This window comes from Pararge aegeria, chromosome 1 (assembly GCF_905163445.1).
Source record: "Pararge aegeria chromosome 1, ilParAegt1.1, whole genome shotgun sequence".
Lineage (NCBI taxonomy): Eukaryota > Metazoa > Arthropoda > Insecta > Lepidoptera > Nymphalidae > Pararge > Pararge aegeria.
This window is the reverse complement of record NC_053180.1, coordinates 6,934,978-6,948,163: the sequence shown is the minus strand read 5'-3', so window position 1 is coordinate 6,948,163 and position 13,186 is coordinate 6,934,978. Positions and strand designations below refer to the sequence as shown.

Below are 13,186 nucleotides of genomic sequence, written 5' to 3'. Positions count from 1 at the left end.
TCAATGTTGACACCGAAAAATTATGTGAAAAAATCTACTCTGGGTTTTTAGAAAAAAAAAAATCATCATTTATCAAATAAATGCATTCCCGGTTATGTCCTTGCTCAGCGTGACTGCAAAAAGTAGTTGAATAATAAATGGTTGGCAGTACTGAGTCCCGAGGAAGCCCGAAGCGACGCGAAAGACGTCGGAGATTAGCGAACGCGCGCTTTTTGCTTGCATCAATCGATGCGCTCGCGCATTCGCACGATGAATTATTCAAAAATTGACATGAAATGGCGTATGGTTCTTTTTTTAAATGAAAGGTGCCCGATTGAGGACTGTAACCGCCTGACGAATTCATTGGCCAACGGCTTTTTACGTTCAGTAATTGCTTTGTATTTATTTACTTAAAATCACAAAATTAATTAAAATTACTGCGTTTCTGAATGAAATAAGTTGACCTTAGCACAGGTTTATGAGATTGAACTTATTTTGTACCCACCATGGACGTCAGCTGACTATAAAACAAATTTATTGACAAACCGCAAATAAAGTCCCGACACGAACGATTCAGCACTGAAATTATTTTTATTGGCAACGGCTTAACGCGTTCATACATTCAAGTGGACATAAAGAGGATTTACATAGGTAATTTCTAGACAGGTTTCCTGCCTATTTATTTATTTAGTACAAAATACGAAATAAAAGTAAGTATAAAAGTGAGTAGGTACGTATACAAGGATAGCTTATCTCTAAAGAGATTTCTTCAAGAAACTTCTTGTATCATAATATTGATTAAATGGCTTTAATAAACTTTTGGACAATCTATTGACAATGGTGAATTAAAAATAAAAGATACCTTATTAGGAAGATATTTTTTTGTATTTGAATTTGGAAATAAATAATTATAAATGAAGAATAAAATATTACAAATACGATACGATGTATATATCGTATAAGTACGATGGTATTTACAATACGCAAAACTAAATTGTTCGGTCTGAAGTACCTACGACGAGGGGTTGAGCAGTAAAAGGTAGTTTTATAGGAATTCAAGTGTAATTCAATACTTGAGCAAATTTCTACGATAGCCAACTTCAGGACGAAAGTTCGTCTGATATGTACCTACATACCTACTAAAAGGTCTTTGAATGTATCTGTATCCAACAGACAGTAGAAGTATATCTTTAAATAAACTGTGATACTCAAATTAGGTATCTAAATATTATATTTACTAACGAAGAATGTTTTTATGAATGTTTCTAATTACTTCAAAGGACAAATAAGGTACATCGCGATTCCGGATACAAAGTGTATTTCGCGAATAAAATTATTCCAGTAGGCACTTTAAGAACCTGAGTACATTTAATTCATATATTTATTACGGAAATAAAAATAGGACAAAAAAAGTGAGTAGGATATTATAGTTCGTGAGACTTTAAACGTGATTTGTGAACGTGATATAACAAATTGAAATTTATAAAAAAAAAAACTACAATTTCAAATATAATTTAATATTAAAATCAATAGGGTTAGATACATTAGGGTTGTGCCTAAGCTATATTAATTTGATAAAATATTAAATCGCATAACGTGTTCAGCTATTTGATGAAGCGTTTAAACGTGCATCAGATTCTTGATGGCCACCTCCAACTATAAATTTAATATTGCCAAGAAGAGTCATAATAATTCATTTTGACCGACTAAAAATATTGAATTCTAGAGTTTCACCGAGGCAAAAAGCCAATAATTAAATCGGGTAATGCTGTTAATGATGCATCGAAAGCTGACCGCGATTTCCAAGTATAAGTAATCATCCGAATTCTGCTTTCGATTGGACAAAACTTCTTGTCTGCGCTTTTTCGATAAATGTCTTCATTCGCTGGTACCATACCGTCTTACTCTCCGTTATGGGTATGATGGCTTTACATGGACTTTATGAAAAACAAGGCATTTGATATATTAATAAGATGATATGTGAAAGCAGCTGTGGTTTTTAAGTACCGCGAATATTGTCATTAATATTTTATCATGCACGTTGTTAATGAGGACCTTATTGTGTATGACACAAGGGCTATTATTGAAGATTATTTCCATTCCATTTTTAATAGTTGTTTCTGTGCTCGACATACCTACATTTATGTATCGTTACTAGATTTATGAGTGTTCTTAATAATTCACTAGACTAGAGGGACAGTGTAAAGGATAAGTTTATTTATATAAATATTGTTTTAATTGTTATGCATAGTGATTGACATCCAATACACCTAACAGTAATCTTATAAAAGTTTTAAATGCCATAGTAGTATGTGTGTTTGTAATTTGTATGTTTAGCTCTATCATGATAGGCATCGGATTTCTTTCACTCTTGAAACATTTTAGCACACATATAGCTTGCATCATATAGATAAACATTGGACATGGAATACTTTTCGCCTTAAAAGCCCAGAAAAGCATCTGTGCATCACGACAAAAACCCAAACAACGAATACCTAAACCTGGACTAACTAAGGACAGTAGTAGGCATGATAACATGGCATTGCCCTTTAAACAAACACCTTATCACTTTAGGTACAACCGACAAGCTTCTGTCACACGTACCCGACACACGTAATGATCCGATGCAACGGAGTAGCAGAACAACGCGCAGCATACCTTGGCTCCTTGGCATCTACCTGAATAACTTGGCGACCTGGGCGGCCTACTAAGCTTCGGCTGGATGGAGACCCAGCAGAGAGCCGTACCAGTGGCACTACGTAGAATGAAAGGTTCCGGTCAACTTAGTACGGAGCCAAGGAGAAGAAAAAGCATATGTGCACCTTTTCCGGATGATTTAGGAAATTGCGCTAAAACCTATTTGTTTGAAACTGAACTGATGATGAATTTGGCATACAGATAGCTTGTTGGATACAGGAAAAGTTATAGCACTTATACATAGAAAATGTTTGAACTTTAATTCTAGAGCCCCGAATTTTATACGACGGATTTTTAGAAACCAAATGTGGTTTTTCATTATTTTGGATAATATTTATAAAACAAATTTTACTTACTTGTACGATGAAAAAGACATGTTCCCGTCCATGGGCTGGTCATCCACAACTCCACCTGTCGTCAGCATGAGTGTATTCATCCGGTTTCAAATCGCACTTATCGATATTGTTGTAGCATCACTAGTCCAATAATCAAATGCGCCAAAACGACGCAGTAACGTACTTAGATTACATCACTAGGGTTCGTCCTTTCCTTGTCTCATACCTGCAATAAAAAAAAACATTGTGAATTTGAGAAAAAAAATTATAAAACGAAATTTTCGCGTTATCTTGACTAGTATTATAAATGCGAAAGTGTGTTTGTTTGTTCCATCACACCCTAATTAAACAACCAAATAGCTATAGCACATTACAGTAGATGCTAGTAGAAGCAATAAGATCAGCTACGATCACCATCCTCCGTGGTTATTAATCATCGGCGACCACTCGCGTTGAGAGGACTTTTGTCCAACAGTGGACTGTTTTACTCTATTGATGGTATCATTATGTCATCATGTGAACCCATTACCGGCCCTCTACAGGTCACGGGTCTCCTCCCGCAATGAGATGGGGTTAAGGCCGTAGTCCACCACGCTGACACAGTGCGCATTGGTGGACTGCATACGCCTTTGAGAACATTATGGAGAACTCTCAGGCATGCAAGTTTCCTCACGATATTTTTCCTTGACCATTAAAGCAAGTGATATTTTATTTTGCCTGCATATTACTCACAAAAGCTAGAGGTGCGACGCAGATTTAACTAAACATTACAAAAAAAAGTGGAAACGGAAAAGGGCAAATAGCGGCTACATAGTTTTTTTAAGTCGCAGCTTATTTGTACCGTTCTGAAATCGATTTCGGTCATGTCAAGCTCAGAAATACCTAGTGCATGATTAATGTGGTGGTACAGTAAACTTTAATCCCTAAAATACTGACGCGTGTTACAAAATACAGCTTCTTCATACCAATCTAACACATCTGGTATTGAACCGCCATCAGATCCAAAAGATAGCAAGGCCTGTTTGTACGGCGGGAACCGGCTGAACGGCCATATTGAATCTGATTGACAGCTGTCAATGTTGGCGGCACTGTGACGCGTCGCCGCGCCTCGCCTGCGCGTTACAAGGGGCACCACTAATTTAATTTTTTTTTAATGTTGTATCGTTTAAGAACGATTGCATAGAGTTCAATAATTTAAAATTTAAATGAAAATAATATAACGTGTCCAAAAATTAAAAAAAAACATTTTATATTGCCTGTTTAATTACAAACAATTAGTTCTCGACCAATATCTAGGTATTTTCCCTAACTATTAATTAAAAAGGATTAAGAAATTATTAGGTAAACTGAGTGTGTGAGTGGGTTTGTAGTTCAGTATATTTTGCATAGATATACGAGTAGTTAATATTATAACATAAGGGCCAGAAGATGTAATTATTTTATTACCTTTTCCATTCTAGTACTATATGTATATATAAAAACTTTTTACATGCTTCAGTAATACCTACTCCCTACACAATTTAATAAGAAGTATCTTTTAGGTAGATAGGTATAGATATTGTTACCACTATAAATTAAACTTTATTGTGAAAGTAGTAGAAGAATAGACCTATATTTTTACCTATTATAGTCTAGGAATACATAGTTGATAGTATAACATGCAGGATCATAAGAATTGAATAATATGACAAGCTATTTACTAGTGTAGGTATCTAAACCATCATTTCCAGAATTTGTAACGTAAGCATAACTAATTGCATATATTACGCAATGTATGTAGTATGTACTAGGTATTTAACTATCTACCTACTCGTTTTGGCTTATGAATTTATTAAATACTTGTTTCAAAGTTAAATTTATTCTATAAACAGCTACTCCGTATAAAGGTCGCAACAGGGCACACGTGTTTTTTCATAACTTGGAACGGACAGGTCACCTGACGGTAAGTCTGCAGGCTGTCGTCTATACATATGTACAAACAACTCTAGCTGAATGATTTGTCATCTATTACTTGACTGACTTAGCTTGTAAATAATTTATGCTGTGGTTATCCACCATTATTAAATAATGAATTCGGAGTTTTTTAAAAATAATTCGAATAAAATAAAACATTGAAATAGGAAAAAACATTTTTCCAAAAGATTAAACCTTGTTACGTATATATATCTATATACATATTTCTTGTGTGCGTGTGTATGTCACTGAACTCCTAAACGGCTGGACCGATTTGAATGAATTTTTGGTATGCGTTTGGGTGGCACACGGGTTGGTGTTGATTCACCAATCAGCCCGACAGATGGCGCTGAGGTCCGCTAGTGTCTATATATAGGTATGTATAGGTAGATACAGCTACTGTAACAAAACACATCTTTAAAGTGCCGACACGGGAGATGACGGTAAGATCCCAATACGGGATTGTATATATAATATGAAGAACATTCTACAAGGTCTTCATATTATATGTTCTTTGTAAGAGTTTAAGATAAAATTCATTTTCTACAGAGGAACCCAGATATATAAACAGTTCAAAAAAAACTAAAAACACGCTTGGTTTAAAAAATTAAACTAATTTCTACCTATTAGTTTAGTTTATTTATGTTACAAACGTGATTTTTAGTTTTTCTTAAACTATTATTTTTAATAGAGCATAATTAATCCCAAATTTGTTAATAAGTATTAAGTAAAAGAGATATCGGCTAAAGATAATGATTGGAAATTCAAATTAATAACATCATTCCTGCCTTATGGACTATAGATGAAAATTATATAATTTTTTTTCTTATTTCACTAATTGAAAAATGGAATTATCTTATCAAATTAGTGTTTTGTTTCATCGGTCCTCGATATATATACAAAGTTTAGACCGTTTGAAGAGGGTCAAAATCAAGTCCAAAAGGAGTCAGTTACAAACATATAAACAAACATAGGTGAAGCTAATAAAAACATTTAAAATAGTATTTTTTTGGGTAAAAGTGTGATAGCCTAGTGGTTTGCGCTCTGGCCCGTTCTATCCTTTGCCGAACCTCTAACTGAAAGTTCTTCATAATGTTTTCAATCGCATCTAAAATTCCAAATTTAGCCAGCGCGTACTACGGCCTAAGCCCTTCTCGTACTTATAGAAGATCTGTGCCCTGTTATGGCTCAGTAATGCGTTGATGATGATGATCGTGATGATATTATAACGATCTACAAATATCCCATATAAATTTGCATGACAATTATCTAGGTATGTTTAATTCATCTTTAGAGGAGTTTTTAAGATAGATTAGACTAAAATTAGTAATTTAGTTATTTTTCATATCTCATGTTCGGAAAATTGGCCTCCTTTATCTAAACTGCGGGTGGAGAAATATTCAGAACTTTCAAATAACAGATTCAGTCGGAAAAACCAATCGTATCATACTTTACAATTTTTTTTATGTTGTTGTTTTTTCATGTGCCCCTTTTAGGTCAGGCAAAGGTCGTTGACCATACAGCCTATTCAATCTTATATTTTTTAATAGACAAACTACGTTAACGAGTCAAATGTAGGCTCACAGTAAATAATGGATTAATTTATGCTTTAATAAATTTGATAACTAACACATTAAAAGTTTTAAGCTTTAATCAAAATAATTTAAATTAAACTAAATGCTCACATTTCAGCACATATACCAGAAATGAAAAATAAATAGTTCTGTTTGTAGGCTTTTTTACATCTACAACAGGAATCCAGAGCCTAAAGATAGTTTGGCACATTTCCCGCCAATCATGAAATAAACACTACCCTTTAAATTAAGATAACCTACAGAAAAACTAAAAAAGCATGGGCAAATTATATGGTCAATGATCTGAAGGAAGCATGCAAGTCCTGAAGGAAGTCAAAAAACAAAAAAATTGTACAAAATAGAGATAAAATAAAATCTTCAGAGATCTTTTTTTATTGTTTTTTCATCTCAATCTTTTTCCTCACGATAGATATGAATCGAAATATGTTTAACTAGGGAACACACCCTATTCTCATCCCTGAACTATGTATATCGTGTGAGTTTTTTCAATCTACTATAGGTACTTAGTTCACCAAGGGCACTACGTATTCTTATGCTAATTATTACTATTAACTTGTTTATATAACATTAAGCCTGCAGTCAAGTTCCATTAAGTTTTGTAAATCAATAAATAATTAATATTGTAAAAAGCTGCGATTAGAATTTATGCTTGGAATAGATGCTAAACATATAGATACCTATAAGGGTTCTTAATTTTAATTGTAATGATTGATTCTTTCACTTTCTATGTTTAAAAACATCGATACAATCTCGGTTATCGAGAATCTCTGCCACAGCACTAGACAGCTACCATCGATAATAATCTACAGGCGACCGAACACCGGTAGCTCTGAGCCGCCAATTAACTATTTAGTATTTTTTTTATATCTTTTGTCACCAAAAACTAACCGTGGTTCTGGGTAACCTTATTAATATCACAATATGTTTGTTTGTTCCTTTGTGCTTTATTCGCTTCTAGCTCACTGAAACGTGGCAATTCGTATTTTTTGCCTAAATATAATAAGGACACGTATAAACTTAATTACACTAAATTTACTTTAAATTAACGTTTTTATTGTTAATTATTTATTGTTTCATTTGTATCATTAATAACAATTTTAATTTTTTTTATTTCACTACCAGTTAGCGATGTATGCAACGCATGACGCAATCTCAGTGGTGATGTTGCTAAAGTTAAATGCGGGCTAGCCTGTTAGAGCTACAGCATTCAAATTAAGCTCGACAAAATGGACTACTGCAGAGATAAGGGGGTGTATGTGAGCCTAACAAACTTTCAACTGACTTCAGTAACTCAAATACCTGAATAATTTATACCTTCAATGGCCACAAAATTTGGATTTCGCTCATTTTCCATGGGAGGGCATCAGATCCTGACCTCATAACAACCTTTAACCCCTAAAATTGTAACCCCATAAAAGTATATACTACGAAAATACATACATCGCCAGTTAGCCCCAAAGTAAGCGTAGCTTGTATTTTGGGTACTAAAATGTCTGATGAATGTTCTTATGAATAATATACATGAATATAGTTTAGGATTACTTTTATCCTCAACTTACCATACAACCTTTTATTTTTCATAATTTAAAATGAGGTTACGTCCTACCTATTACGAATAATAAAAAATAAAGAATCCCATGGAGATTGAACGCAACGACCTCGAAGGCATAAAGGAAAGCAGAAACTTTGCAAAGGACGTTTCATAGCTCGCTTGTACCGATAGGAACGTACAATAAACAAACTATATATGTCGATAAGACTCCACAATCATGTATTGTGGGACAAGATTATTGGATTCGCAACATTAAAGAAAGTACCAGAGTAGACGGAAGTGATCAAAACTGACTGTCAACGTTGCGTAGTATGCACCCGATAAAGAAAATGTCAGAAGACTTTACTAGGTATACCTACTTTTAGTTATAAATATTAAAAAAAAAAACATGCGGAGTAGGCATTGAGAACTGCCGATGGAAATGAAAACGTTCTTAAGAAATATTTTTGGTCAAGAATTGAACTTTAAATTGGGCATTAACACTTCTTTCCGAACCAAGAATAACTCAATAAAATATTTAAAAAAAATCGTAATAAACCTCGACGACATAATTCACAAGTTACTTAGTTTTCATATATAGAGAGAAATACTTTTTGTATGTGTATAAAGTATACTAACACGGCACGGAGGTGTATCTATATACATATATACAACGTGTACCTATATGAAAACCGAAACAGGCCTTAGAGGTATATAATGTGCACTCTCTGAGACTCATCTTTGAAACCGAAAACCTAATAGTTTTGGAGTAAACCACTGCCATAGTTTTAACTGCAAGAAATCAGATTCAGCTCTAACATCACATGCAAAATTAAAATCATGTGACTACGGGCACTTTATAAGCGGAGCGTAGGTACTATGCGCGTGTCGGTCTTTAATCTTCAATAGGAATTGAATATACCTACTTATGGATTCTACAACATCATTTCGTACTGTATACAGTATACACATAGATCATGTTCCTTTGTTCACTCAAAAATATGTCTTTAATTTAATAAATGATTATAGGTACCTACCTACTTACAGAATGAATAGTTTTCGAATGACATATAGGTAGCTTCCTCACGTCCGTCCGCTAAACTAAAACAAGCCGATGTTTTGATTAAACGCGGAGGTAATAAAAAACATTGAACGTGGGATGGTTGATGAAAGTTTCACAACTTTGGAATATGTCGCTGCCGCAGATGTGAGCGATGTGGATCACACAAATATTTTCCAGTTATGGGAATCGAACCCACGGCCTTGGACTCAAAAAGCAGGGTCGCTGCCCACTGCGCCAATCGGCCGTCAAAGTCAGAATAATGCTAGCTCACAAACTTTTTCCCATTCTCCCATTTTATGGCAAACGTTTTTTACATTCGCTGTGAAATATTCACTGTAAAGTGCTAAATTGTATATTAGAACTATGCGGTGGACTCAACTCTAAATCAATCTCTCTCTCTCTCTCTCTCTCTCCTATGAAACTGGGGGCCTGTGCCCAGCAGTTTCCCCGGACTACGAATTTCTTCATAGAAAACCCCAATACTTACTTAACATTTCCGATCCTACCAGGGAATGAAATCCAGGACTTTGCGATTGTGAATGTTACCCTTAAACCAACAACAAAGTTTACATTCGTTATTTATACTATATCTGTGTATGTCTATGTATTATATATCTGTATTATATTCCTATCAGTTATTTCTTTAAGTAGGTACCTACTCAGCTGTATTCTTCAACTATTCTCACATTCGAGGGCTTCTGTCCTTGTGCACGTTCTGTCCTTTTTATGTTAATTTTTAATATTTGTTCATATATTTATTATTTATGTAACATACATCAGTGATCATAATATATAGAATATAGATACATAAATAGGAACATATGATAGGTACATGAAGTGTACAAAGGAAAACTTATCACCTAACCTACAGGAGATCGCTTCCAGCTAACCCACGATGTGAGAAAGACTATTTTACTTTTAATATCGATTTTTTTATGTTTCAAATATAGTTACAATATACAAAATGTTAACTTCTGAAAATATGCAATACCTATAAATAAACTTGAATTTAGGTGCTTGCAAACAAAAATAGTAAGAATAGCTTGAATTAAACAAATAAAATTAAACCTTTGCCTTTTTTAACAAACTAACTAACTATTCATGAATGTAACTGAAACAAAATGGTCGCGACGCAGTATATTCCCAAAGGTTCTTTTAAATGAAACTGGTAATCTGATGTATCTAAGGGCATCGCACGAGCAAATCTGCCAATTTAGTTTTGAAACTATGTATAATGTAATTATTACATCCACTGAAGAAAAAGATTCAAACAAAACGTATGTTTGACGGCTGATTGGCGCAGTGGGCAGCGACCCTGCTCTTTTCGATTCCCACAACTGGAAAATGTTTGTGTGACGAACATAAATGTTTTTCAGTGTCTGGGTGTTTATATCTATACTATAAGTATTTATGTATATTATTCATCAGTCATCTCAGTACCCATACGCAAGCTACGCTTACTTCGGGGCTAGATGGCGATTTCTGTATTGTCGTAGTATATTTATTTTATTATTTATTCATAACCAACATAGAAATTCTGCGACGTCACCTCCAATATTTCATTCCATCCCTTCTTCATTTGCTTACACATCAGTGGTTTTAAACCTCTTATAGAGGCTTATGTTTAATATTTTCAACTTATAAGTACTAATTAATTAATTCTTTTGAATTTAATAAATACAGATCATAGACTAAGATCATCAATCATCAGAGTTCATTCAAGTATTTATATAGTATGGATATCATCCACTTAATTCGTATACAAATGCTTTTCATCGTTTGGTACCTAATCGGAAAACACAAAGAGGAATAATTTGCTAAATAAAAATGATAATTTTTAAGATAGGTAAATATAAATTTTAATTTTGAGCATCAAAATATGAATATCAATGATAAAACGGTTCACGGTTGGTAATGGTAGGTGGGGGTATATAAAGGTAAATATTAGTCATACAGATATTTTAACTCCCCTTTTAATTAGCATAATTAATATTTCTGTACAAAGTGATATTTTAAAAGTGCCCCATGGTTTCTTAAGCTCGGAGAGCGGTGTAGAGACCATTCTCTGAGCTCTTACCCCCTAAAAGCCATCTAACGCAAAAAATATTTTTCATATCGAATATTTAGCTCTTTTTATATAAGCGCATTCCATTATTATTATTTATTTAACTCTTTATTTGTACACCACTATGAAGTTAGGAAAATAAAAAAAAAACAGTAGAAATACAAAGACAGAAGTAGAATCCAAAAGGCGGCCTTATCGCTTAGTAGCGATAAAGGTTAACAACCATACAATTTAACACAGAATTAAGAATCCGAAACCGCGTACACGACTAATATGGTAGATACTAGAGTGGAGTGTTTCTCGAACAGGCGGCTTGTCACTTCATGCCATTTAGTAGTTGACAGGAATTATTTTACCTCTAATATTCTAAAAATTTGAACATTGAACATTTAGTCCACCAATCCGCACTGGGCCAGGTGGTCTACAATCTTAATCTCTTCTCATTGTGGGAGGAGACCCGTGCCCTGTAATGGGCCGGTAATGGGCTGATATGATGATAATGATGATTTTAAACATTTACCATAAAATGGGGAAAATAGGAATAAATTTGTGAGTAAGCAACTTTCCGCGAGTGTGAAGGGAGACGTGCGCAGGGCGTTTTCACTGTTTTTGGAGGCAATGTACTGCATACAATAATGAGGCTTTTCTATGATCTTAATTCTTTGAAAACTATCACTTTAGCTTTATGGAGCCGCCGAAGCAAGGTCTAAGTTACTAATTTATTTAGTATTTATGTGACAGCACGACTAGCATTGGCAGAAACATTTTTCTCCCCGGGGAAAGGATTAAATTTTATCTTTTACACAAGAGTCAATAAAATACTAATACACGTGTAACTATCATCACCATATAAACCCATTACCCGAGACCCGTGCCCTGTAGTGGGTATCCTCCCACAGTGAGAAGGGGTTCTTCTTTTTCGTTCCCTGGGCTTGTCTCCGTACTTGGTCGGCTGAACCTTCCGTTGTACGTAGTGAGTAAGGCCGTAGTTCACCACGCTGGCCCAGTGCGGATCGATTGACTCCACACACCATTGAGAATATTTTGTAAAACTCACTTGTAGCAAGTAATATTTTAATTGCTTAAAAAACGCCCATAACTAAGAAAAGTTAGAGGTGCGTGCTGGGATTCGAACTGGCCTCCCCAAAAGTGAAGTGGGTAATAATAAACGGGTGTAAATTTTTTCTATGTTCCTTAGCTTCTATGTCAAGGTACGCGTGCGTCCTGCCTATACTAGCCGTGCTGAGAGGACGAAAAGTTGTGGAAAACTTTAACTTAATTGTTGTTGAAAAAAGAGTAGAGAAAAGAGAAGAGAAAAGAGAAGAGTAAGTACATCCAGGAGTACCTCAGTTACCAGATGTTTCCAAGCCTATTGGCTATTTTCTTTTTGACTCTCTTTTCATTCGGTATCGGAAAATTTGGAATAGGTAACCTTCAAATTAAACTTAAACAATTTTTAAAGCAAATGAGAGTATTCAATTTATTTAAACAAATTGAAATTCTTTCTTTTTTAAAGTCACTTGTAGGTTATACAGTTACTCTGAACTCAGGTAATTGACTTTTCTTATGTTTCGTTTGCGATCCCAACTTCAAAATTTTCTGTGCAGACATTTTTTTTTTCACTTTTTACCGCTTTCAATAAATATAAGATACCTATTTAAAACAGCGTGGACATATTAATAAAATCCTAAACGTACTTGTTTTATTTCAAGTTTATTCAACCATGTATTTTGCTATAAATATTCAAATACAGGTCAGAGGGTCGAATTCGTTTGCTTAATACAATGTTTAAACGAAATTGACCGTTATATATATTGTTTTACATACCTTTATCGTATCTTTTCTTTTTAACCATACCTAGGTATATTTTATATTGAGGTCTTTAAATAGGCTCGTAAAATAATGTATATGGTACTTTACTTGTCACTAAAATATTAAATTTAAATGCAAAGTAAAAAAATAGAGTTA

The 13,186-nt window shown here is 34.1% G+C and overlaps 1 protein-coding gene across 1 annotated transcript in view; it reads right to left on the bottom strand.

The window, feature by feature from the left end:
- Positions 1-13,186, bottom strand: part of LOC120626600 (putative transcription factor SOX-15) — a 153,291-nt gene that overhangs the window by 138,309 nt on the left and 1,796 nt on the right. Inside the window, exon 2 of the mRNA XM_039894163.1 lies at positions 3,033-3,237. Coding sequence (XP_039750097.1) covers positions 3,033-3,112 — 80 coding nt within the window. The 5' untranslated portion in view covers positions 3,113-3,237. The remainder of the gene's footprint in view (positions 1-3,032; positions 3,238-13,186) is intronic.